The 15,213-nt window shown below is 37.1% G+C and overlaps 1 protein-coding gene across 2 annotated transcripts in view; it reads right to left on the bottom strand.

Moving 5' to 3' along the window:
* Positions 1-15,193, bottom strand: part of Nhlrc2 (NHL repeat containing 2) — a 58,110-nt gene extending 42,917 nt beyond the window's left edge. For both annotated transcript variants that reach the window (XR_010046238.1, XM_003475049.5), the window contains exons 1-2: positions 14,856-15,193; positions 11,820-11,972 (exon numbers count right to left, since the gene is read on the bottom strand). Coding sequence is in view for 1 of the 2 variants with exons in the window: in XM_003475049.5 (XP_003475097.2) it covers positions 11,820-11,972; positions 14,856-15,033 (331 nt within the window). In the remaining variant the exon portion in view is untranslated. The remainder of the gene's footprint in view (positions 1-11,819; positions 11,973-14,855) is intronic.
* Between the last annotated feature and the right edge of the window lie 20 nt (positions 15,194-15,213).

The raw sequence follows: 15,213 nt of genomic DNA, 5'->3' as shown, positions 1-15,213 counted from the left end.
AATGCTCTATTTTCATTTTATTCCTCAATTTTTTCCCATTGCCTTATCCATCCATCCCCCCCCCCTCGTTCTCCATTTGGAAAAGAATTTCCCTATTTCCTATCTTCTATTTTGCACCTCCCATCTCATCTTAGAGAAATTATGCCATATTTAAACTTGTGTGTCTGACTTACTTCACTTACTATTATGGTCTTAATGAGCATCCACTTACCTACGAATGCTCATTTAACTTCCTTTATGGCACAGTAGTATTCTACTGTTCTTCAGTTGTTCCTCGGTTCCTCGGTTGTTGCTTTGCTTTATGTCTGTACATGGTATTTTTGAAAAGTCAGATCTGTCTAAATTATATGCCTTTGCAAGTCAACTTTTTGTTTGGAGATCTTGAGGAATTTTTTTTGTTTTCAGTCTTTCAAGTATAATGGTTTTCCCAGGATATGTCTTGGATTATTACGAATCAATTCTCCCTAGTACGGGTAAGCCCTATCAGTTGTAAACTCAGTGGTTTTCCCATTTCTACTATGTTTTCTTGGAGTCTAATTTTAGATACCAGTTGTAGCCAATTGTTTTGATTTTCTTGATGGTCTCCAAGGAGTCTGATCTTGGACCTTCTCTGCTTGCCTTCCAATTCAATCATTTTCTTTTTTTACCTTTTTTACTTCTTTAGCTCATTTTCATCTTCCAGGGTTTCCCCCCTGCTTCTTCATGTTCATGTTCCTTACATCTTTGCATGAATTTATTGTCCCTTGTGAAACTTTAATTTAGTGTTGAATTCTATGCTAAATGTGAACTTTTTCTTCTATTTCTCTCCTAAGTTTAATCAACATATACTTCCTTACTTTTTTTCAATATCAGTTTTTAAATGTATGATTCAAGTTATTTTTTCATTTTTCCTAAATGCTTTTTGAGGGATTTTAATCCAATATAAAGTTAGGCATAACTATTTTTCAATTCTGTGATTGTTAACGTGTGAATTTTTAATAGCATTTCAACTTTGAATTGCACCAGTTTTGTTTTCTATTCCTCTTCATTTAGTGGACAAGGTTCCACACTTCAAAGTGCTGTTGTGACGATTCCTTTTTTGTGTGTGGTGGTTTTATTTGTGGTTAGCACTGCTGGACAGAATGACTCATGCGTGTTTCTCTTGTTTCTGCTGGGTCCTAAACTCTTCCTTTATTTCTTTCTATCACTGTAGTGACCTATCTCTAAAAGAATTTGCACCTTGCATAGGTATCTGATTCTCTCCCAAAAGTAACTGTGTTTTGGAGGTTTCCATTCCCAGTCCTACAGTCTTAGGAGCTGGTGATGTGTTCTTGCTCATCCAAATCTGTGTGGTGTGTTTCCCATTTCACATTGGAGTTTTTCTTTCTGGGGGAAAGAGAACTGTACTGTGTGTGCTTTGCCTAAATCCTTGGAGCCACTCTGCTTTTCTCAGGGAGCCTTTCAAGCTGCCTCTGTCCCTTTTCTCAGCAACCCCAGGCTTGAGCAGCAAGACCTTTACTGGAACTTAATTTCTTTCTCAACTTTCATGTGAATGTAAGGCCATAACATGTATTCTACATCTGCTAATACTGTGTGAAATGCAGGCTCAAGTGTGGTTTTATTTGCTCTCATTTTTATGTTTGGGGAAGGAAGAGACAGCATTTGTGGAAATTCAAAATTAAGTGGTCACCGTAGGCTGGAAGCAGCACCAGTAAGATTTTTTTCATATGTATTTATAAATTACCTAAGATAATATTTATCTTCATATTTTGTTAGTTTATTAAATAAATATAACTAAATCCTGCTGGGGATTTAGTTCAGTGGCATGAGTGCCTGCCTCGTCAAGCGTGAGGTTGTGAGTTTGATCTCTAGTACCAAAACAAAAAGTAAGTCCAAAACTAGTCTCTTAATAGAGAAGCAGAAATATTTCCAACAAAGTGAGGAATAAGATACAGATACTTGCTAACTCCACTACTATTTAACAGTAAGTTGGGATAGGAGTGGAAAGTTAGCCAACACAGACAAGAGAATTCAACAAGGTCCATGAAAACTGGAAAATTTCTATATGCACATGATAGTCCCAGGAAATTCTGGTGAATCGATTAAAAAACTAAGTCAAATAATAATTTTAAAAATTAGGAAGGTAGCAAAATATAACATTAACACGGGGAACTCAATAGCCTTTATGCACTTAAACAATAACCAGATAATGAGAGAATGGTAGACAAAGCCTCATGAACAATAGCCATATTAAACATATGAGAAGATATTAATTCTACTCTAAAATGTAAGTTAAAATTACAAGGTATCATTTCAACTGCTAGATAAAAATCAGAAAGTATGTCAAAATCATTTTACTAGAATTGCAGTAGGTTAAGAGGAACGCATATACTGCTAGTGGAATGGCAAACTAATACAACCCTCCTGGTAGGGAGCTCAACAGTTAGAAAATTATATATGCATTTAACTCTGATCTAACAATCCGATTTCTAGGAATCTACCTTTCAGATTCACCATCAGAAATAAAAATAAAAATAAAAATTTCTAAGATTATTCATTACTTGTAACTATGAAATACTGGAAACAAGCAAAGACATCCCACTAATCAGAAGCTTCTGAATAGCACTCCTCACTACAAGGAATCAGAGCTCCTTAGAGAAATGGCTAACTCAGGGATGGGACTCAAAACACAAAAAGACAAATTTTCAAATGCTGTGGTATAATAGGGAAGTGCTTTTTAAGAAAAACGAGAAAAACATGTCAAAAAGAAAATAGGAGACAGCCTAAAGAGAATCCCATTAGTCAGATCTGGGACAATCAGAACATTCAAGTAATGATAGTAATGATTTATAACCTCTTGAATTAAGAAACCATAAGTAAAGTTCATATGTACCTTACAGATTTTACATATTTGCAATACTTAACATATCACATACACATACTTTCCTTCTAATCAATACACCCCAACAGTTCCTTGGAATAGTGATGGTCGAGGTGACAGCTAAATGATAAGGTGTTAAATAAGAAGGCACGGAAGGAGATGCCAGGGAGTGAAAACAGCACGTAAGACAAGAAACAGAACTAACCAGAGATCAAAGGGAAGCATGAGCCAAATGAAACTATGTACACAGATAAGTGTGTCATGGTAAGGTTTTAGATCTTTATTCTAAAAGCAGTGGAAATAATACGAAGAACAAAATAAAAGTCTGAAAAATACTGTAATTTCATGACTCACCCTTCTGCACCAATCCTTTCTTCACTGTATCATGCCACTCAGGGACTGGTGTCATTTTCCATTTATACAACTGAAAAACTTACCTGTGTAGCTCCAGCAATAACTAATCAGCCCTCCTGCATCCCCGTATTTAATCTCTGACCAAGTTCTACTGATCTTACTTTTAAGCTATTATCATGTCTCACAGAGACACAATGGCCTTACCATAGATCTTCCATATCTATTCTTGTTCACCGATGAGTTATCTATTCAGAAAGTCAGGCAAATCTAAAACACAAATTTGATCACATCACCCTGTTGCAAAATATCCCTCATTGACTTCCTACTGTTCTTAACCAAACTCTCATTTTTCAAGCTCTTCCTTTCCTCTCTCAGGTTGTTCCAGTAACTTGCCTTTTCTTCAGTACATCGGTATCACTCTGGTAGTCATTCTTTATCTGTTTTCAGTGTTTCTAGTTACTCCATGCAATGTGAAAATACTAAATAGAAAATCATAGGAAGAAACAATCCAAAAGGTTTAAACTGTGTATATTAAGATGAAATCTTGGGGTTGGGGATTTAGCTCAGCGGCATAAGCGCCTGCCTTGCAAGCAGGCAGTCATGAGTTCGATCCCTGGAACCGATAAAAAGGAAAAAGACAAAAAAAAAAAAAAAGTTGAAATCTCAAGCCCTCTCACTCTGTCCTACCTGCAATGTCAATCATGTGTTTGTTCAGGGTATCCATGCTATATACACTACCTACCTTAGTCATTTAGTAGCTTCCTGATTATCAGATCAATTGTTGTAGTATCACACTGCTTGTGTTCAAGTAATCACTCACTATCTTACTTATAATGGTCCTAGAGCTTAACATTAGTGATGCTGATAATTTGTATATGCCACAAAGAAGCCACAAAGTGCTCTTTTTAAGTGAAAAGGTAAAATTTGCAACTTAATTCAGAAAGAAAAAATTGTATACTGAGGTTGTTAACCTCTATGGTAAGAATTAATTTTACTTGTTGAATTATGAAGAAAAAGAAACTAGTGCTAATTTTTGGGTAAACTTTAAACTTTAAAAGCTACTTAGGTCCACAGTGTCTGACAATTGGTCATGATCAGAAAGGCTTTGCACCGCATAGTGCTATGAGTGGTTTCCAGCATCTCCAGGAAGACCAAATTCCCCATGTAGGAGTGGGTGAGAGGTGGCATTGCATTTCTTTTGCCTGAAAGCCTGGACATCGAGTATTTCCTTCCGTCAGAATGTTGTCACCTTTTCAAACCTACTAAAGTCATACTTGTCTTTTATATCTCAAGCTTAATTTTTCCTTTCATAAGAAAGCTTTAATTTCTGTACATTATACTCTGTTATTTGTTCTTATAGCACCCTGTAATTTTCCACTGGTTCAGAAATTATAAAAATATATATGTGATTATTCAATTATTGCTTTCCCATTGGACTGTAATTCTTGTCAATTATATAGGGATCATGCATGTTTTATTATTCACTAGCACTAGTGCCCGCCATGTAAGTAGGAAATAAAGAATGAATACACAGGATATAAATACTGAAGATTACCTGTGTACTTAATTTATACGTGTACATCACACAATCCAAATAGGATAACTCCATTGATCTATATATAATGACATTGGTTAAGTATCTACTATTTCCATTTTTTTCAGTGTTAAGAACTGTACAGACATTTTTCTTAAACTATTTTGCTTTTTCTGTCAATTACACATAAGATAAAGTAGGATATGTAAGATTTTTCCCTTTGTGACTCTTACACCAACCCAGGGACGAAAAACACATTTAAAAGAAAATATGGAAGGAAGAAAAGAAGTAGAGAAGGAAAAAGACAAACCATATTAAAACTACAACTGCGGGTTGGGGGTTTAGCTCAGTGGCATACGTGCTTGGCAAACATGAGGTCATGAGTTCAATCCCTAGTACAAAAAAAAAAAAAAAACAAACCTACAACTGCTTCTAAATATTAACAATATAATAACTTTTAAAAGTAAATCATTTTAAAAGCTTCAATTTTAATTATTGTTCTAAGGAATCATACATTATAATCAATTATACTTGATTACAATTATATATGCTATATTGGGAAATATAATAGCAGATCAACCACAGGAAATATAATACCCTAGTTAAAATACAAGGATTGAGAATATTTAAAATTGCAAGCATTCTGAGCTCTTCTCTGAATGGATCAGTATTAATGTAACAGGAATGATGATACAAAGCCAGGAAAAGCCATGGAGGAAGGAGGAAGGAAGGGTCTGGAAAGGGTCTGGAGAAGATGCAGGAGAGGTAGGATTTTAGTTGGTATACTAAGTAATAGAAACACTCAATTAAAGCAGTGATCAGAAGCAAATTTGAAAGACAATAAAAAACTGACATTAGGCTTCTGTTCCACTAAAAATCTTGAAAATTTGCCATAGGTTGATTAACATTTTCATTGTATGTTAACTATTTAAGAACACAATAAATAGACAGTCTGCTGAATAAAGAAAAGGTAAAGTACTTGCAAAAAAGACTTAACATAGCAGGCCTGAATGGCCTGATTGAAAGACTGGTCCTTGGCTGTCATCTGGGAGGGCAGCTATTTGGAGGGTTCTCACCATTCGCAGAACTGAGAAGAACGGCTCACTGTGCCTAGACTGCACAAACAGTATGATTTGCTGAATACCTGCTTTCCTTCTATGAGTACATGCCATCAGGTATGAACCTGCCCACGTGACTGCTGGGCATTGTGGCACACACCTATAATCACAGCACCTGAGAGAATTGCTCTGAGTTCAAGGCCAGCCTGCACTACACAGTGAGGCCCTGTGTCAAGAACAGAAAAACTAACAAACACACACAAAAACACCTTGGGAGCTGAGCATCTAATCAGTTTTCCTCATTGGCAACATTTCAAATGTGTTGTTACAATTCCTTGCTGGAAGAAGTGTGTGCTGTATGACTCTACTGACACAGGACTCTGGTCTTCCCTGGGCTTAGCTCCATGCATGCAACTTCTCCCTGTCTTGATTTTGCTTTGTATCCTTTCATTGTGATAAATTACAGCCATTAGTGTAACTACATGCTGAATCCTGATACTCTTCTTAAGAAAATATTGAACATGGGTGGTTTTGGGAGCCCTGAAACAAAATGAAATTAGATACTGATTCATTTAAAAGTTTCATTTCACTATTAAATCAGAAATACATTCTGGTGTTTCACAAAGTATAAAATGGGAGAAAGCATACAGTACATATTGAGCATTTACTCAATGACATGACATTCAGGTTTTTAAAAGTCTGAGTTATACATCAACACACAATTGGCAATCATATATTAAAATATACAAATACTCCTAATGAATGTTTTCTGATAAAACAAGAACCACTGTTTTCAATTTGGGTATCACATAATCACATATCGTTACACAGCAAAAGTTAAACTTGGAAACTCAAGTAGAAAAGAGAAAAACACACTAAGGTTGCTAACAACATATAAGGTGTGAATTATTATGAATTAGTAACAATCTTTGAGCATAGTTACATTTGTAAAAAATGTTAAAACACAAGAACAACTTATTAATCTTAAGCACTGTCAATTTTTGCTTTAGCCAGGAGTGGCAGTGCACACCTGTCATCTCAGCACTCTCGGAGTTCTGGGTATCAAAGGAGAATCACAAATTTGAGGCCAACCTCCCAGGCAACTTGGTGACTGAAAGAAACCTTTTCAAAATAAAAAATGGTCTGGGGCTGTAGCTCAGTGAAAGGCCCTGGGTTTAATCTCCAGTATGGCTCACACTCACACTCACTTGCACACACACACACACAAATATTTATCACATGCTACTGTGAAAGTGATACTGGTCACTACCATAAACTTGAAGTTAAAAGCTATTTCAGAGGAAGGAGACTAGGTCTTAAATTGGGCTTCTTTCAGAGTGTTTTGAATTAATAAACATGTTTTCTCTCAGCTGAGCATTTTTGGTTTACTGATGAAATGAGTGACTATTCCATGGGATTTAAAATATACTGTCACATGACACTTCAAGAACATGAAAAGCATTGCTCCAAAAATGGTTCAAAAACATATCAGATAGTAATGTAACAAGACATTTTGCTGCAAAAAAACAAAATTATACAGTGACATCTCATTGAACTTTCATGTAGTACTCTCTGGCTATGTCTTCTTTTGTGAATATGAGTTGACTTATCTTCTGACAATACACAAATCTTTTAAATTACCATGATTTAAATCTTTTAAATTACCATGATCTAGCAGAGTATTACTGAAGTAACATTTCTTTGAAAATATAACACTGAGACGACTTACATTGTATTTTTAAGCGCTTAGGATTTATTCTGCAAATGCAGAAAATGTAGCCAAATGCAGATAATCAAACTAGTCAGTAGTCTATTACTAACAAATGAGCTATTTGGGTAACAAATCATATTCAATGGCATGCTAGTAAACTAGCTCTTTGATGTTGAGGGAGAGGCACAAAACACTACTCCCAACCTTTATTTGTGGCATTTAATGACTTCCATGATAATAAATATACCTGCTACATACAAAAGACTTCAAGCTCACAACTGGTGCATAAAGCTTCCTAACATTTAACAAATGACAAAGCCGTTTATGTTGAGCAGTCGGGACTACTGCATCTACTGTACCCTTCTCAGAGGGCACAAATTTGTTCTCATATTCATTTTAAAAGTAACAGTTAACCCTCATTTTGCAGAAAATAGGCTGCCTGACCACTCTGAGGTGTGCAATCAGTTTTATATACATTCATCCTGTTGCGTACATCACCACATCCACTGCCAGAACTGCTCATCCTACAAACTGAAAACGGCTTCTTCAGCAGTGACCCTGCATTTCCTTTCCCTCCCAGCCTCCCCTTTTCCACTTCTTGTCTCGATATAATTTGGACTGTTCTAAGTAATCCGTGTAAATGGAGTCATATATGTTTACCTTCTTGGGACTGGCATATTTCACTTAGCTTTTGAGGTTCATCTATGCTTTCAGAATTTCCTTCCTCTTAAAAGTTGAATAATATTTCACTGTGTGCATATAACCATTATTTCCTTATCTACCAAAGGACACTTGGAATGCTTTCACATCTTGGCTACTATGAAGAACGCTACTAGATATGGATTTATTCAAAGTTTCTATTTATTTCTGGTTTGGTCTTGGTTACTCATAGTCTATTAATACCCCTTTTTATTTCTGTAGAATCAAAAGTAATGTCCCCATTTTCATTCCTGATTTTAGTAACTAAGCCTTGCCTAAGTTTCTATATTGATGCTCTCAACCAACTTTGAGCCTCCGTTATTTATCTATTTTGTTTTTGTCGGCTCAAATACTTATTGCCTTCCCTCTGCTACTTTGGTTTCAGTTCTTTTTCTAGGTCCTTACGTTAGGTTACTGATTCGAAATACAGTACTTCTTGTGTCTAATGTAAACATCTGTTAAAATTTCTTCTTAGCACTGCTTTTACCGTGTGCCATAAATTTTCATTCATCTTGTCTTTTTAAATTTGTCTCATGATTTCTTTGGTTCAAAGATTAATACTGTGTTAATTTTCATAATTAAAACATTTTCATTTTTCTTTTGTTAATGATTTCTAACCTCATTCTGCTCTTATCACAGAAGATACTTTGTGTAAGGTTTATCTTTTAAAATATACTAGGACTTAGTTGTGAACATGCAGCTTACTCTGGAAAATATCCCCCATGTACTTGAAAAGAATTGCAATCTGATGTTGGATAGCATGTCCTACACATGTATATTATTAGATCCAGTTGGCTTACTGTGTTAAATCCTTTATTTCCTTACCTATCACCTGTTTAGTTATTTTATACATTACTGAGAATGAGGTATTGAATTCTCCAGCTGCCTTTGTAGAATTGTATGTCTTTCTCCACTGTATTTCTTTCCTCAATTCTGTCAATTTTTATTTCATACATTTTGATAGTCTGTTATTAAATATATGCTTAGTAAACCTCCTAGCTGTACTGAACTTTTAAAAATATATAACCACTGTCTCTTGTAACCAACTTTTCTGATCTTTATACTGCATCTAATAAAACCACCTCTATTCTTCTCTTTTAGATGGTAACTACATTGAATATTTTTTCACCCTTTTATTTTCAACCTATTTATGTGTCTGGCTCTAAGGTAACTTACACAGAACTGTTGTCGGATATTTTGTATCCACTTAGCCAAACCCTGCCTTTTGATTGGAGACCTTCATCCAATTATACTTAAAGTAATTACTTATAAGAAAGGACTGATTTCTGACATTTTGGCTCCTACATACTTTATGGCTTTTCTATCCCTCATTTTCTATATAACCTTACTGTTTGGTTGATTTTTGTTTGTAGCAAAATGTTTAAACTTCTTTCTCATTTTCTTTTGTGTATATCCTCTTGTGACATTTTTATGCTTAGCACAATAATTACATTTTACACACTAAAATCACTCTATTGTGAATCTATACTAGATTAACTTCACTAAAAAAAACATACTCATTTGACATTCATAATTCCATACATACACCTTCTAATTGCTGAGGTCACAAAATTATATCTTTACACATTATGTGTCCAAACCCCTGAACTGGTAATTATTTCAACTCTATTAGTCTTAAATTACACAAAAAACAAAACATGGCATTATAAAGCAAAGCTACAGTAACACTGGCTCTAGATTCTTTTTTTTTTTGGCAGTATTGGCTTGAACCTCGGGCTTTAACACTGAGCTACATTCCACTCTATTTTTTATTCTCAGACTGAATTCCACTTAATCACCATACTGCACCTGAATATTTAATCCACTTGCTTCAGTCTCCCAGAGCATGGGGTTACAGGCATGGATCACCACACACATTAATGACCAGTGACAGCGAACTTGGAGCTTTCAATGATAACAAACAGCCCCTGTGGCACATGTACTATAGCTTCATTATCACTGTCTTAGACTAATTTTTAAAATGTATTGGGCCATTAAATCATGTAAAAAACAAGAAGGGAAATTACACCCCATTTTACAGTAACACAGTACTAGCTTTTGTAATTGCCCATGTATTTTCTTTTACTGAGATTTTTATTCCTGTATAGGCTTCAAATTACTGTCTAATACTCTTTCACTTCAAGCTGCAGGACTCTCTTTAGCACTTCTTTTAGGACAGGCCTAATAAAGAACTCCCTCAGCTTTTATCTATCTGGGTTTGCCCTACTTTTTCTCACTTTGAAAAAACAGCTGGCCAGTTCTAGAATTCTTGGTTGACAGTTTTCTTTTAGCAACGGAATGTCCTGGCACACTGTTCTATGACCTCTAATGTCTGATATGAAACCTGATTACTAAAGATCCCCTCTATGTGATACAATTGTTTTTCTCTTGCTGCTTTCAAAGTCCTCTCCTTGTCTGTGGCTCTGGTGATCCTCCTGTCTTGACTCTCAAAGTGCTGAAACTTCAGGTATGCGCCACTACACCCCACAATCTATTACAATTTAAAAGCACTTGAAGTTTCACTTGCCGCTTAGAATTTATCTATCCCCCCCCCCCTTTTTTTTTGGTGGTGGTGGTAGTGAACCAAGAATCAAACTCAGGACTGTGAACTTGCCAGGGAGGCATTGTGCCACTGAGCTTTATCTCCAGCCCTTTATCCTTTCTAAAAAAACTAAATTTCAAGATATCCTTTATTTTTGTAATGTATAGATTAGCCCATCTTTCTTTTGCAGTACTTGGAATTTACCTAGGACTTCACATAGCTATATGCTTAGCTCTACTTTCAGAGAAGGTATTTCGAAGTTGCTCAGGCTGACCTTGAGGTGGTGATCCTCCTGCCCCAGCATTGCAGAGTGCTGGGAGAACATGCATGAGCCATGACTCCATCCCATCCTTACTGTTACAGAATCAGTGGCCCTATTTTTCTCTACTCCAAGTATAGAAATTCAATTAATTTAAGCTTAAGTAAATAAAAATCTTTGATCAATTTCATTTACACTCATTTTTAGAAAAAAAGAAAATTTAAAAATCTCATAATTTTTCAAACTTCTAAAATGAATACTAAAGATAATCTCTTGCAACTCCAGAATCCACAGTACCATTCAAGAGGATTCCCCTGGGTGCTTTAGAAATCATTAACTGTAATAAGTCTTTTTTTAAAAGCAAAATCAAAGAAAAAAGTATGTTACAGTACTCTGCATTATACTGCAGGGCACATCATTCAATTCTAATGAAAGCTTAATCATATTTCCTAGTAAAAACTTTAAACTTTTACAGTACAAAGAGTACAAAATTTGGGTCAGCTATTCCTTTTTTTTTTTTCCTCCTCCGTAGAACAAATTTAGGCAACAGTAGATATATAAAACGATCTTTTAAAATACCTGATTATAAAAAAAGTATTTCATGTCTTACCCTCTCAGCAAACCTTGTCCTAAATTCAGATTCTTTAGCTAAACAAACCTCTATCACTAAATTTAATCCTTCATGAAAAGCTTTGCTGAGTCCTTAATTCAAATGTTCATTCTTCTATGAGCAAATGAGCCAGCTAGTCTTCCACCGCCTTTGCCATGAGAATCTGTTAGAAACTAATCAAAAAGCAGATACCTTTATCAGAGAATACGTGTTCTAACTCGTGGAGGTCAGGCAACAGGTGAATACAGTTTATGCAGCAGTAGCTGAAGAAATCCAAGATGACCACTTTTCCACATAGGTCCTTGTAGAGAGAAAGAGGCTCTTCTGTGTTTAACCATTCTAACCCTGAAATGTATACAAAATAAATTACAGTAATGAAAGATAAAAATGGGTAATTTATCTAAAACTTTCCATTAGAATGTCAGTCTTTGTTCTTTCTAGCACTATTGCAAACCAACACCTTAAGAGATGACAGCACTAAAGTCTGTAGTAGTTTATTTCATTTATAAGAACCAGCTTTTTTAATCAACAAATAAAAGAGATAATGCATCTTCATCACTATAACTAAAGAGATATCTGTGATATAAAGGAAAAGACCAAAAGTCTTCAGAGGTTAAAGGCCCAAAGTGGTTTAAAAAAAAAAGAATAGGAGGAAAGGATGAGAGGACAGGGCAGTAGGAAGGGTAAAGAATGGGAGAGCTGCGTTTATGAGGCAGTGAGCACATACAGCAAGAAAAAGCTACTGTATTCTTTCAGAACTAGTATAGTAGTCTCTGTATACAAAGGGGTGAAACCAGCACATTTAGGCAAAAACAACAGGAAATATCAAATAGTAAGTAACTGCATACACAAGACAAGCTTAAAAACAATGACATAGCTAACAAACAAAAACAAAATATACTTAAGGATAAACATAAAAAATGCCTAAGCCAATCCTACTATATTTTTAAAAAAAGCTGAAGTGTTCTGAAGTTGGATTAAACACTAGATTCAAAATATTTTAAATGCAAATACAAAGTGACAGTAATACTGATGAAGCATGTGTTTTCTTCTCTCCAAAGAAACATAGGCTGTCATTATCTGTACTTTTGTAAATCAGAATTTATAACTACTTGATTATGATTCAAAATTTTAACTGTATTAAGATTTTGTTAAATATTAAAAGTACAGCATCCCTACCTAAACAACTTACAAAGTTTATCATTTATAGGTAAACAAACGTAGCTATTAAAATTTTTGATAATAAGTAGGTATCTAGAAATGTTTCACAACAACTGAACCTCAAAGTTAGGCAGAGCGAATAAATTCATCTGACCTACCTCATCCTTGGGGGATAGGCTCCAAGACCTTCAGTGGAGGCCTGAAACTGCCTAGGCTACTGAAACGCACAATTTACAGGCTTTTCCACCTTACCTAGGCATTTATTAGGCACTGAGCCCCCAAGTAACTTCTGCAGTTTAGGATGTGACAACAAAACTAGGGCAAGTTTTTTTCATTCTTCAGAATTTGGCAGGTAAAAGATGGATTCTTAGGGCTGGGGATTTAGCTCAGCGGCATAAGCGCCTGCCTTGCAAGCATGCAGTCGTGAGGTGAGTTCGATCCCTGGTACCGATAAAAAGGAAAAAGACAAAAAAAAAAAAAAAAAAAAAAAGATGGATTCTTACTGTAGGTCTTAACAACCTCAGCATATGGGGTTCTTCTTCATTTGGGAACTTTCGCCTTTTCATTTAAAGGAAGCATTTTATGGGTTCTCTGGCATATCTGATAGCCACGAGCACCATTGTTGAGCTCTGAGCCATTACTAAGTTAAATAAGGGTTCCTGGAACACAAGCCTTGTGATACTGCTACACTTGATGTGATAACCGTGACCAGCACTGGGTCGCATGTACAGCACTGACAAGGGGACATGGTGATCTGTCACATTGCTAGAAAAAGGGATGACTCACACAATGGACAGGACATAGTAGGAAGGCTTGAAATTTTGTCAGAATCAAAATGGTGCTCAATTCAGAAATTATGAATTGTTTATTTATGGAATTTTCCATTTAATATTTTCAGGCTGTACTTTTGACTAAAGGTAAGCAAAAGCACATAAACAAGATTAGATAATAAAAATACTGCCAAAACCTAGCTGGTGGCCTGCTTGTAACAATGCATGTACTATATTAACTGCTTCTTTACAACGTTTTTACAAAATATGTATACTAGTGTGTGTGTGTGTGTGTGTGTATGTATGTAACATTTTGAAGTTTCTCTGATGGAATAAGCATTCGTGTACTTTGGGGCGAGAGTAAGAATTTCTCAGTATTTCCAATCTACTATAAGATTGGCACTGGAAAAAATAAGGACTTCTCAAGGCAAATGCAAAAGGCTCGGAAAGACACCCAAGACTGTTGGCAGAGGAGGTTCGGATATACCTCCCATGAGATAACTGAACCCTGTCACCCCCAACCAATTAACTATACATGCGGTTTCAGTGTCATACCAGGACACATGCCAACCTCACCAGGCAAAACAATGCCACTCTAACCAAAGAAGGTAAAGTATGATTTCATTTCAAACTGCAATGTCTAAAGTATCTACTCCCTCGTGTTCCAAAGGCTCACATGGCCAGAACCCAAACCCAGGAGAAAGGCTATACTGGATTCAGATTTTTAAAACTGTAAGTTTTTCAATAATGAATGGGAGAAACCAGGAAAAGCTAGGATGCCAGCATAAGCTAAGGTCTGTAGATAGCAATAATCCAACTCTGGCACTTAGCGGCCGGGAAGTTCTTGGGTCTGCCTGTGCCTCAGTTTCCTCAACTATGAACAGGACGAACAAGAGCACCCCACGGGGTTGTAGGCAGGGTTAAATAACATAATATGCCCCGAGGTGTTTAGAACTGTTCCTGGCACATAGTGATTCGTAAATGTCAACCAGAATGCTGCTGAAAGACGATGCGGTCCAGTCTCCAGGGAAACACTGAAGGACAGAGTGCTGTGGACCCTGCCATCACTGCCCACCGCGTCCACAAACATTCTCGGGGGCTTTACCTAGCTGACATCTGGCCGGGCAGACCCTCCCCCCTCCAGAAGCCTGGGGTGGGAGTCACCCCTCGGGGTCCGGGGGACAGCGGAGCACGCGCGCCCAGCACACGCACTCTCGCCTCGCCGCTCCGGAGAGGGCGCGGAGCCCGAGGAAGGGGAGGTCCCGGCGCGGCGCCCACCCCGCTGCCAGCCCCTCACCTTCCTCAAACTCGGGCACCGACAAGTCCTGCTCCCAGCCGTCCACCTTCTGCAGATACTGATAGACCAGGTCATCCTTCTCCTGCTGAGTGACGGCATCGAGCAGGGCGTACTCGAGCGAGGTCTGCGCAGGCAGCAGCCCAGAGAGGCCACAGCTGCGGGCTCCGGACGCCGCCATGTTGTGCAGGTCCCGAGGCGCCGGCCGCTGAGACTGCGGGAGGAGGCGCGGCCCCCGCTGCACCCCCTGCAGCCCCACTCTACGCCTGAAGCGCTTTTTTGATTTTTAAGAAGGCAGACGAATGCCAAAGTCCAAATGGCCGCAATTCCCGGGCACGTAATTAAACTACTGTCGCAACCC

The sequence above is a fragment of the Cavia porcellus genome, unplaced genomic scaffold (genome assembly GCF_034190915.1).
Source record: "Cavia porcellus strain 051 isolate PalLab524CR breed Dunkin Hartley unplaced genomic scaffold, mCavPor4.1 scaffold_2, whole genome shotgun sequence".
Lineage (NCBI taxonomy): Eukaryota > Metazoa > Chordata > Mammalia > Rodentia > Caviidae > Cavia > Cavia porcellus.
The sequence above is the reverse complement of the archived record's forward strand: the minus strand, read 5'-3'. Positions and strand labels throughout refer to the sequence as shown.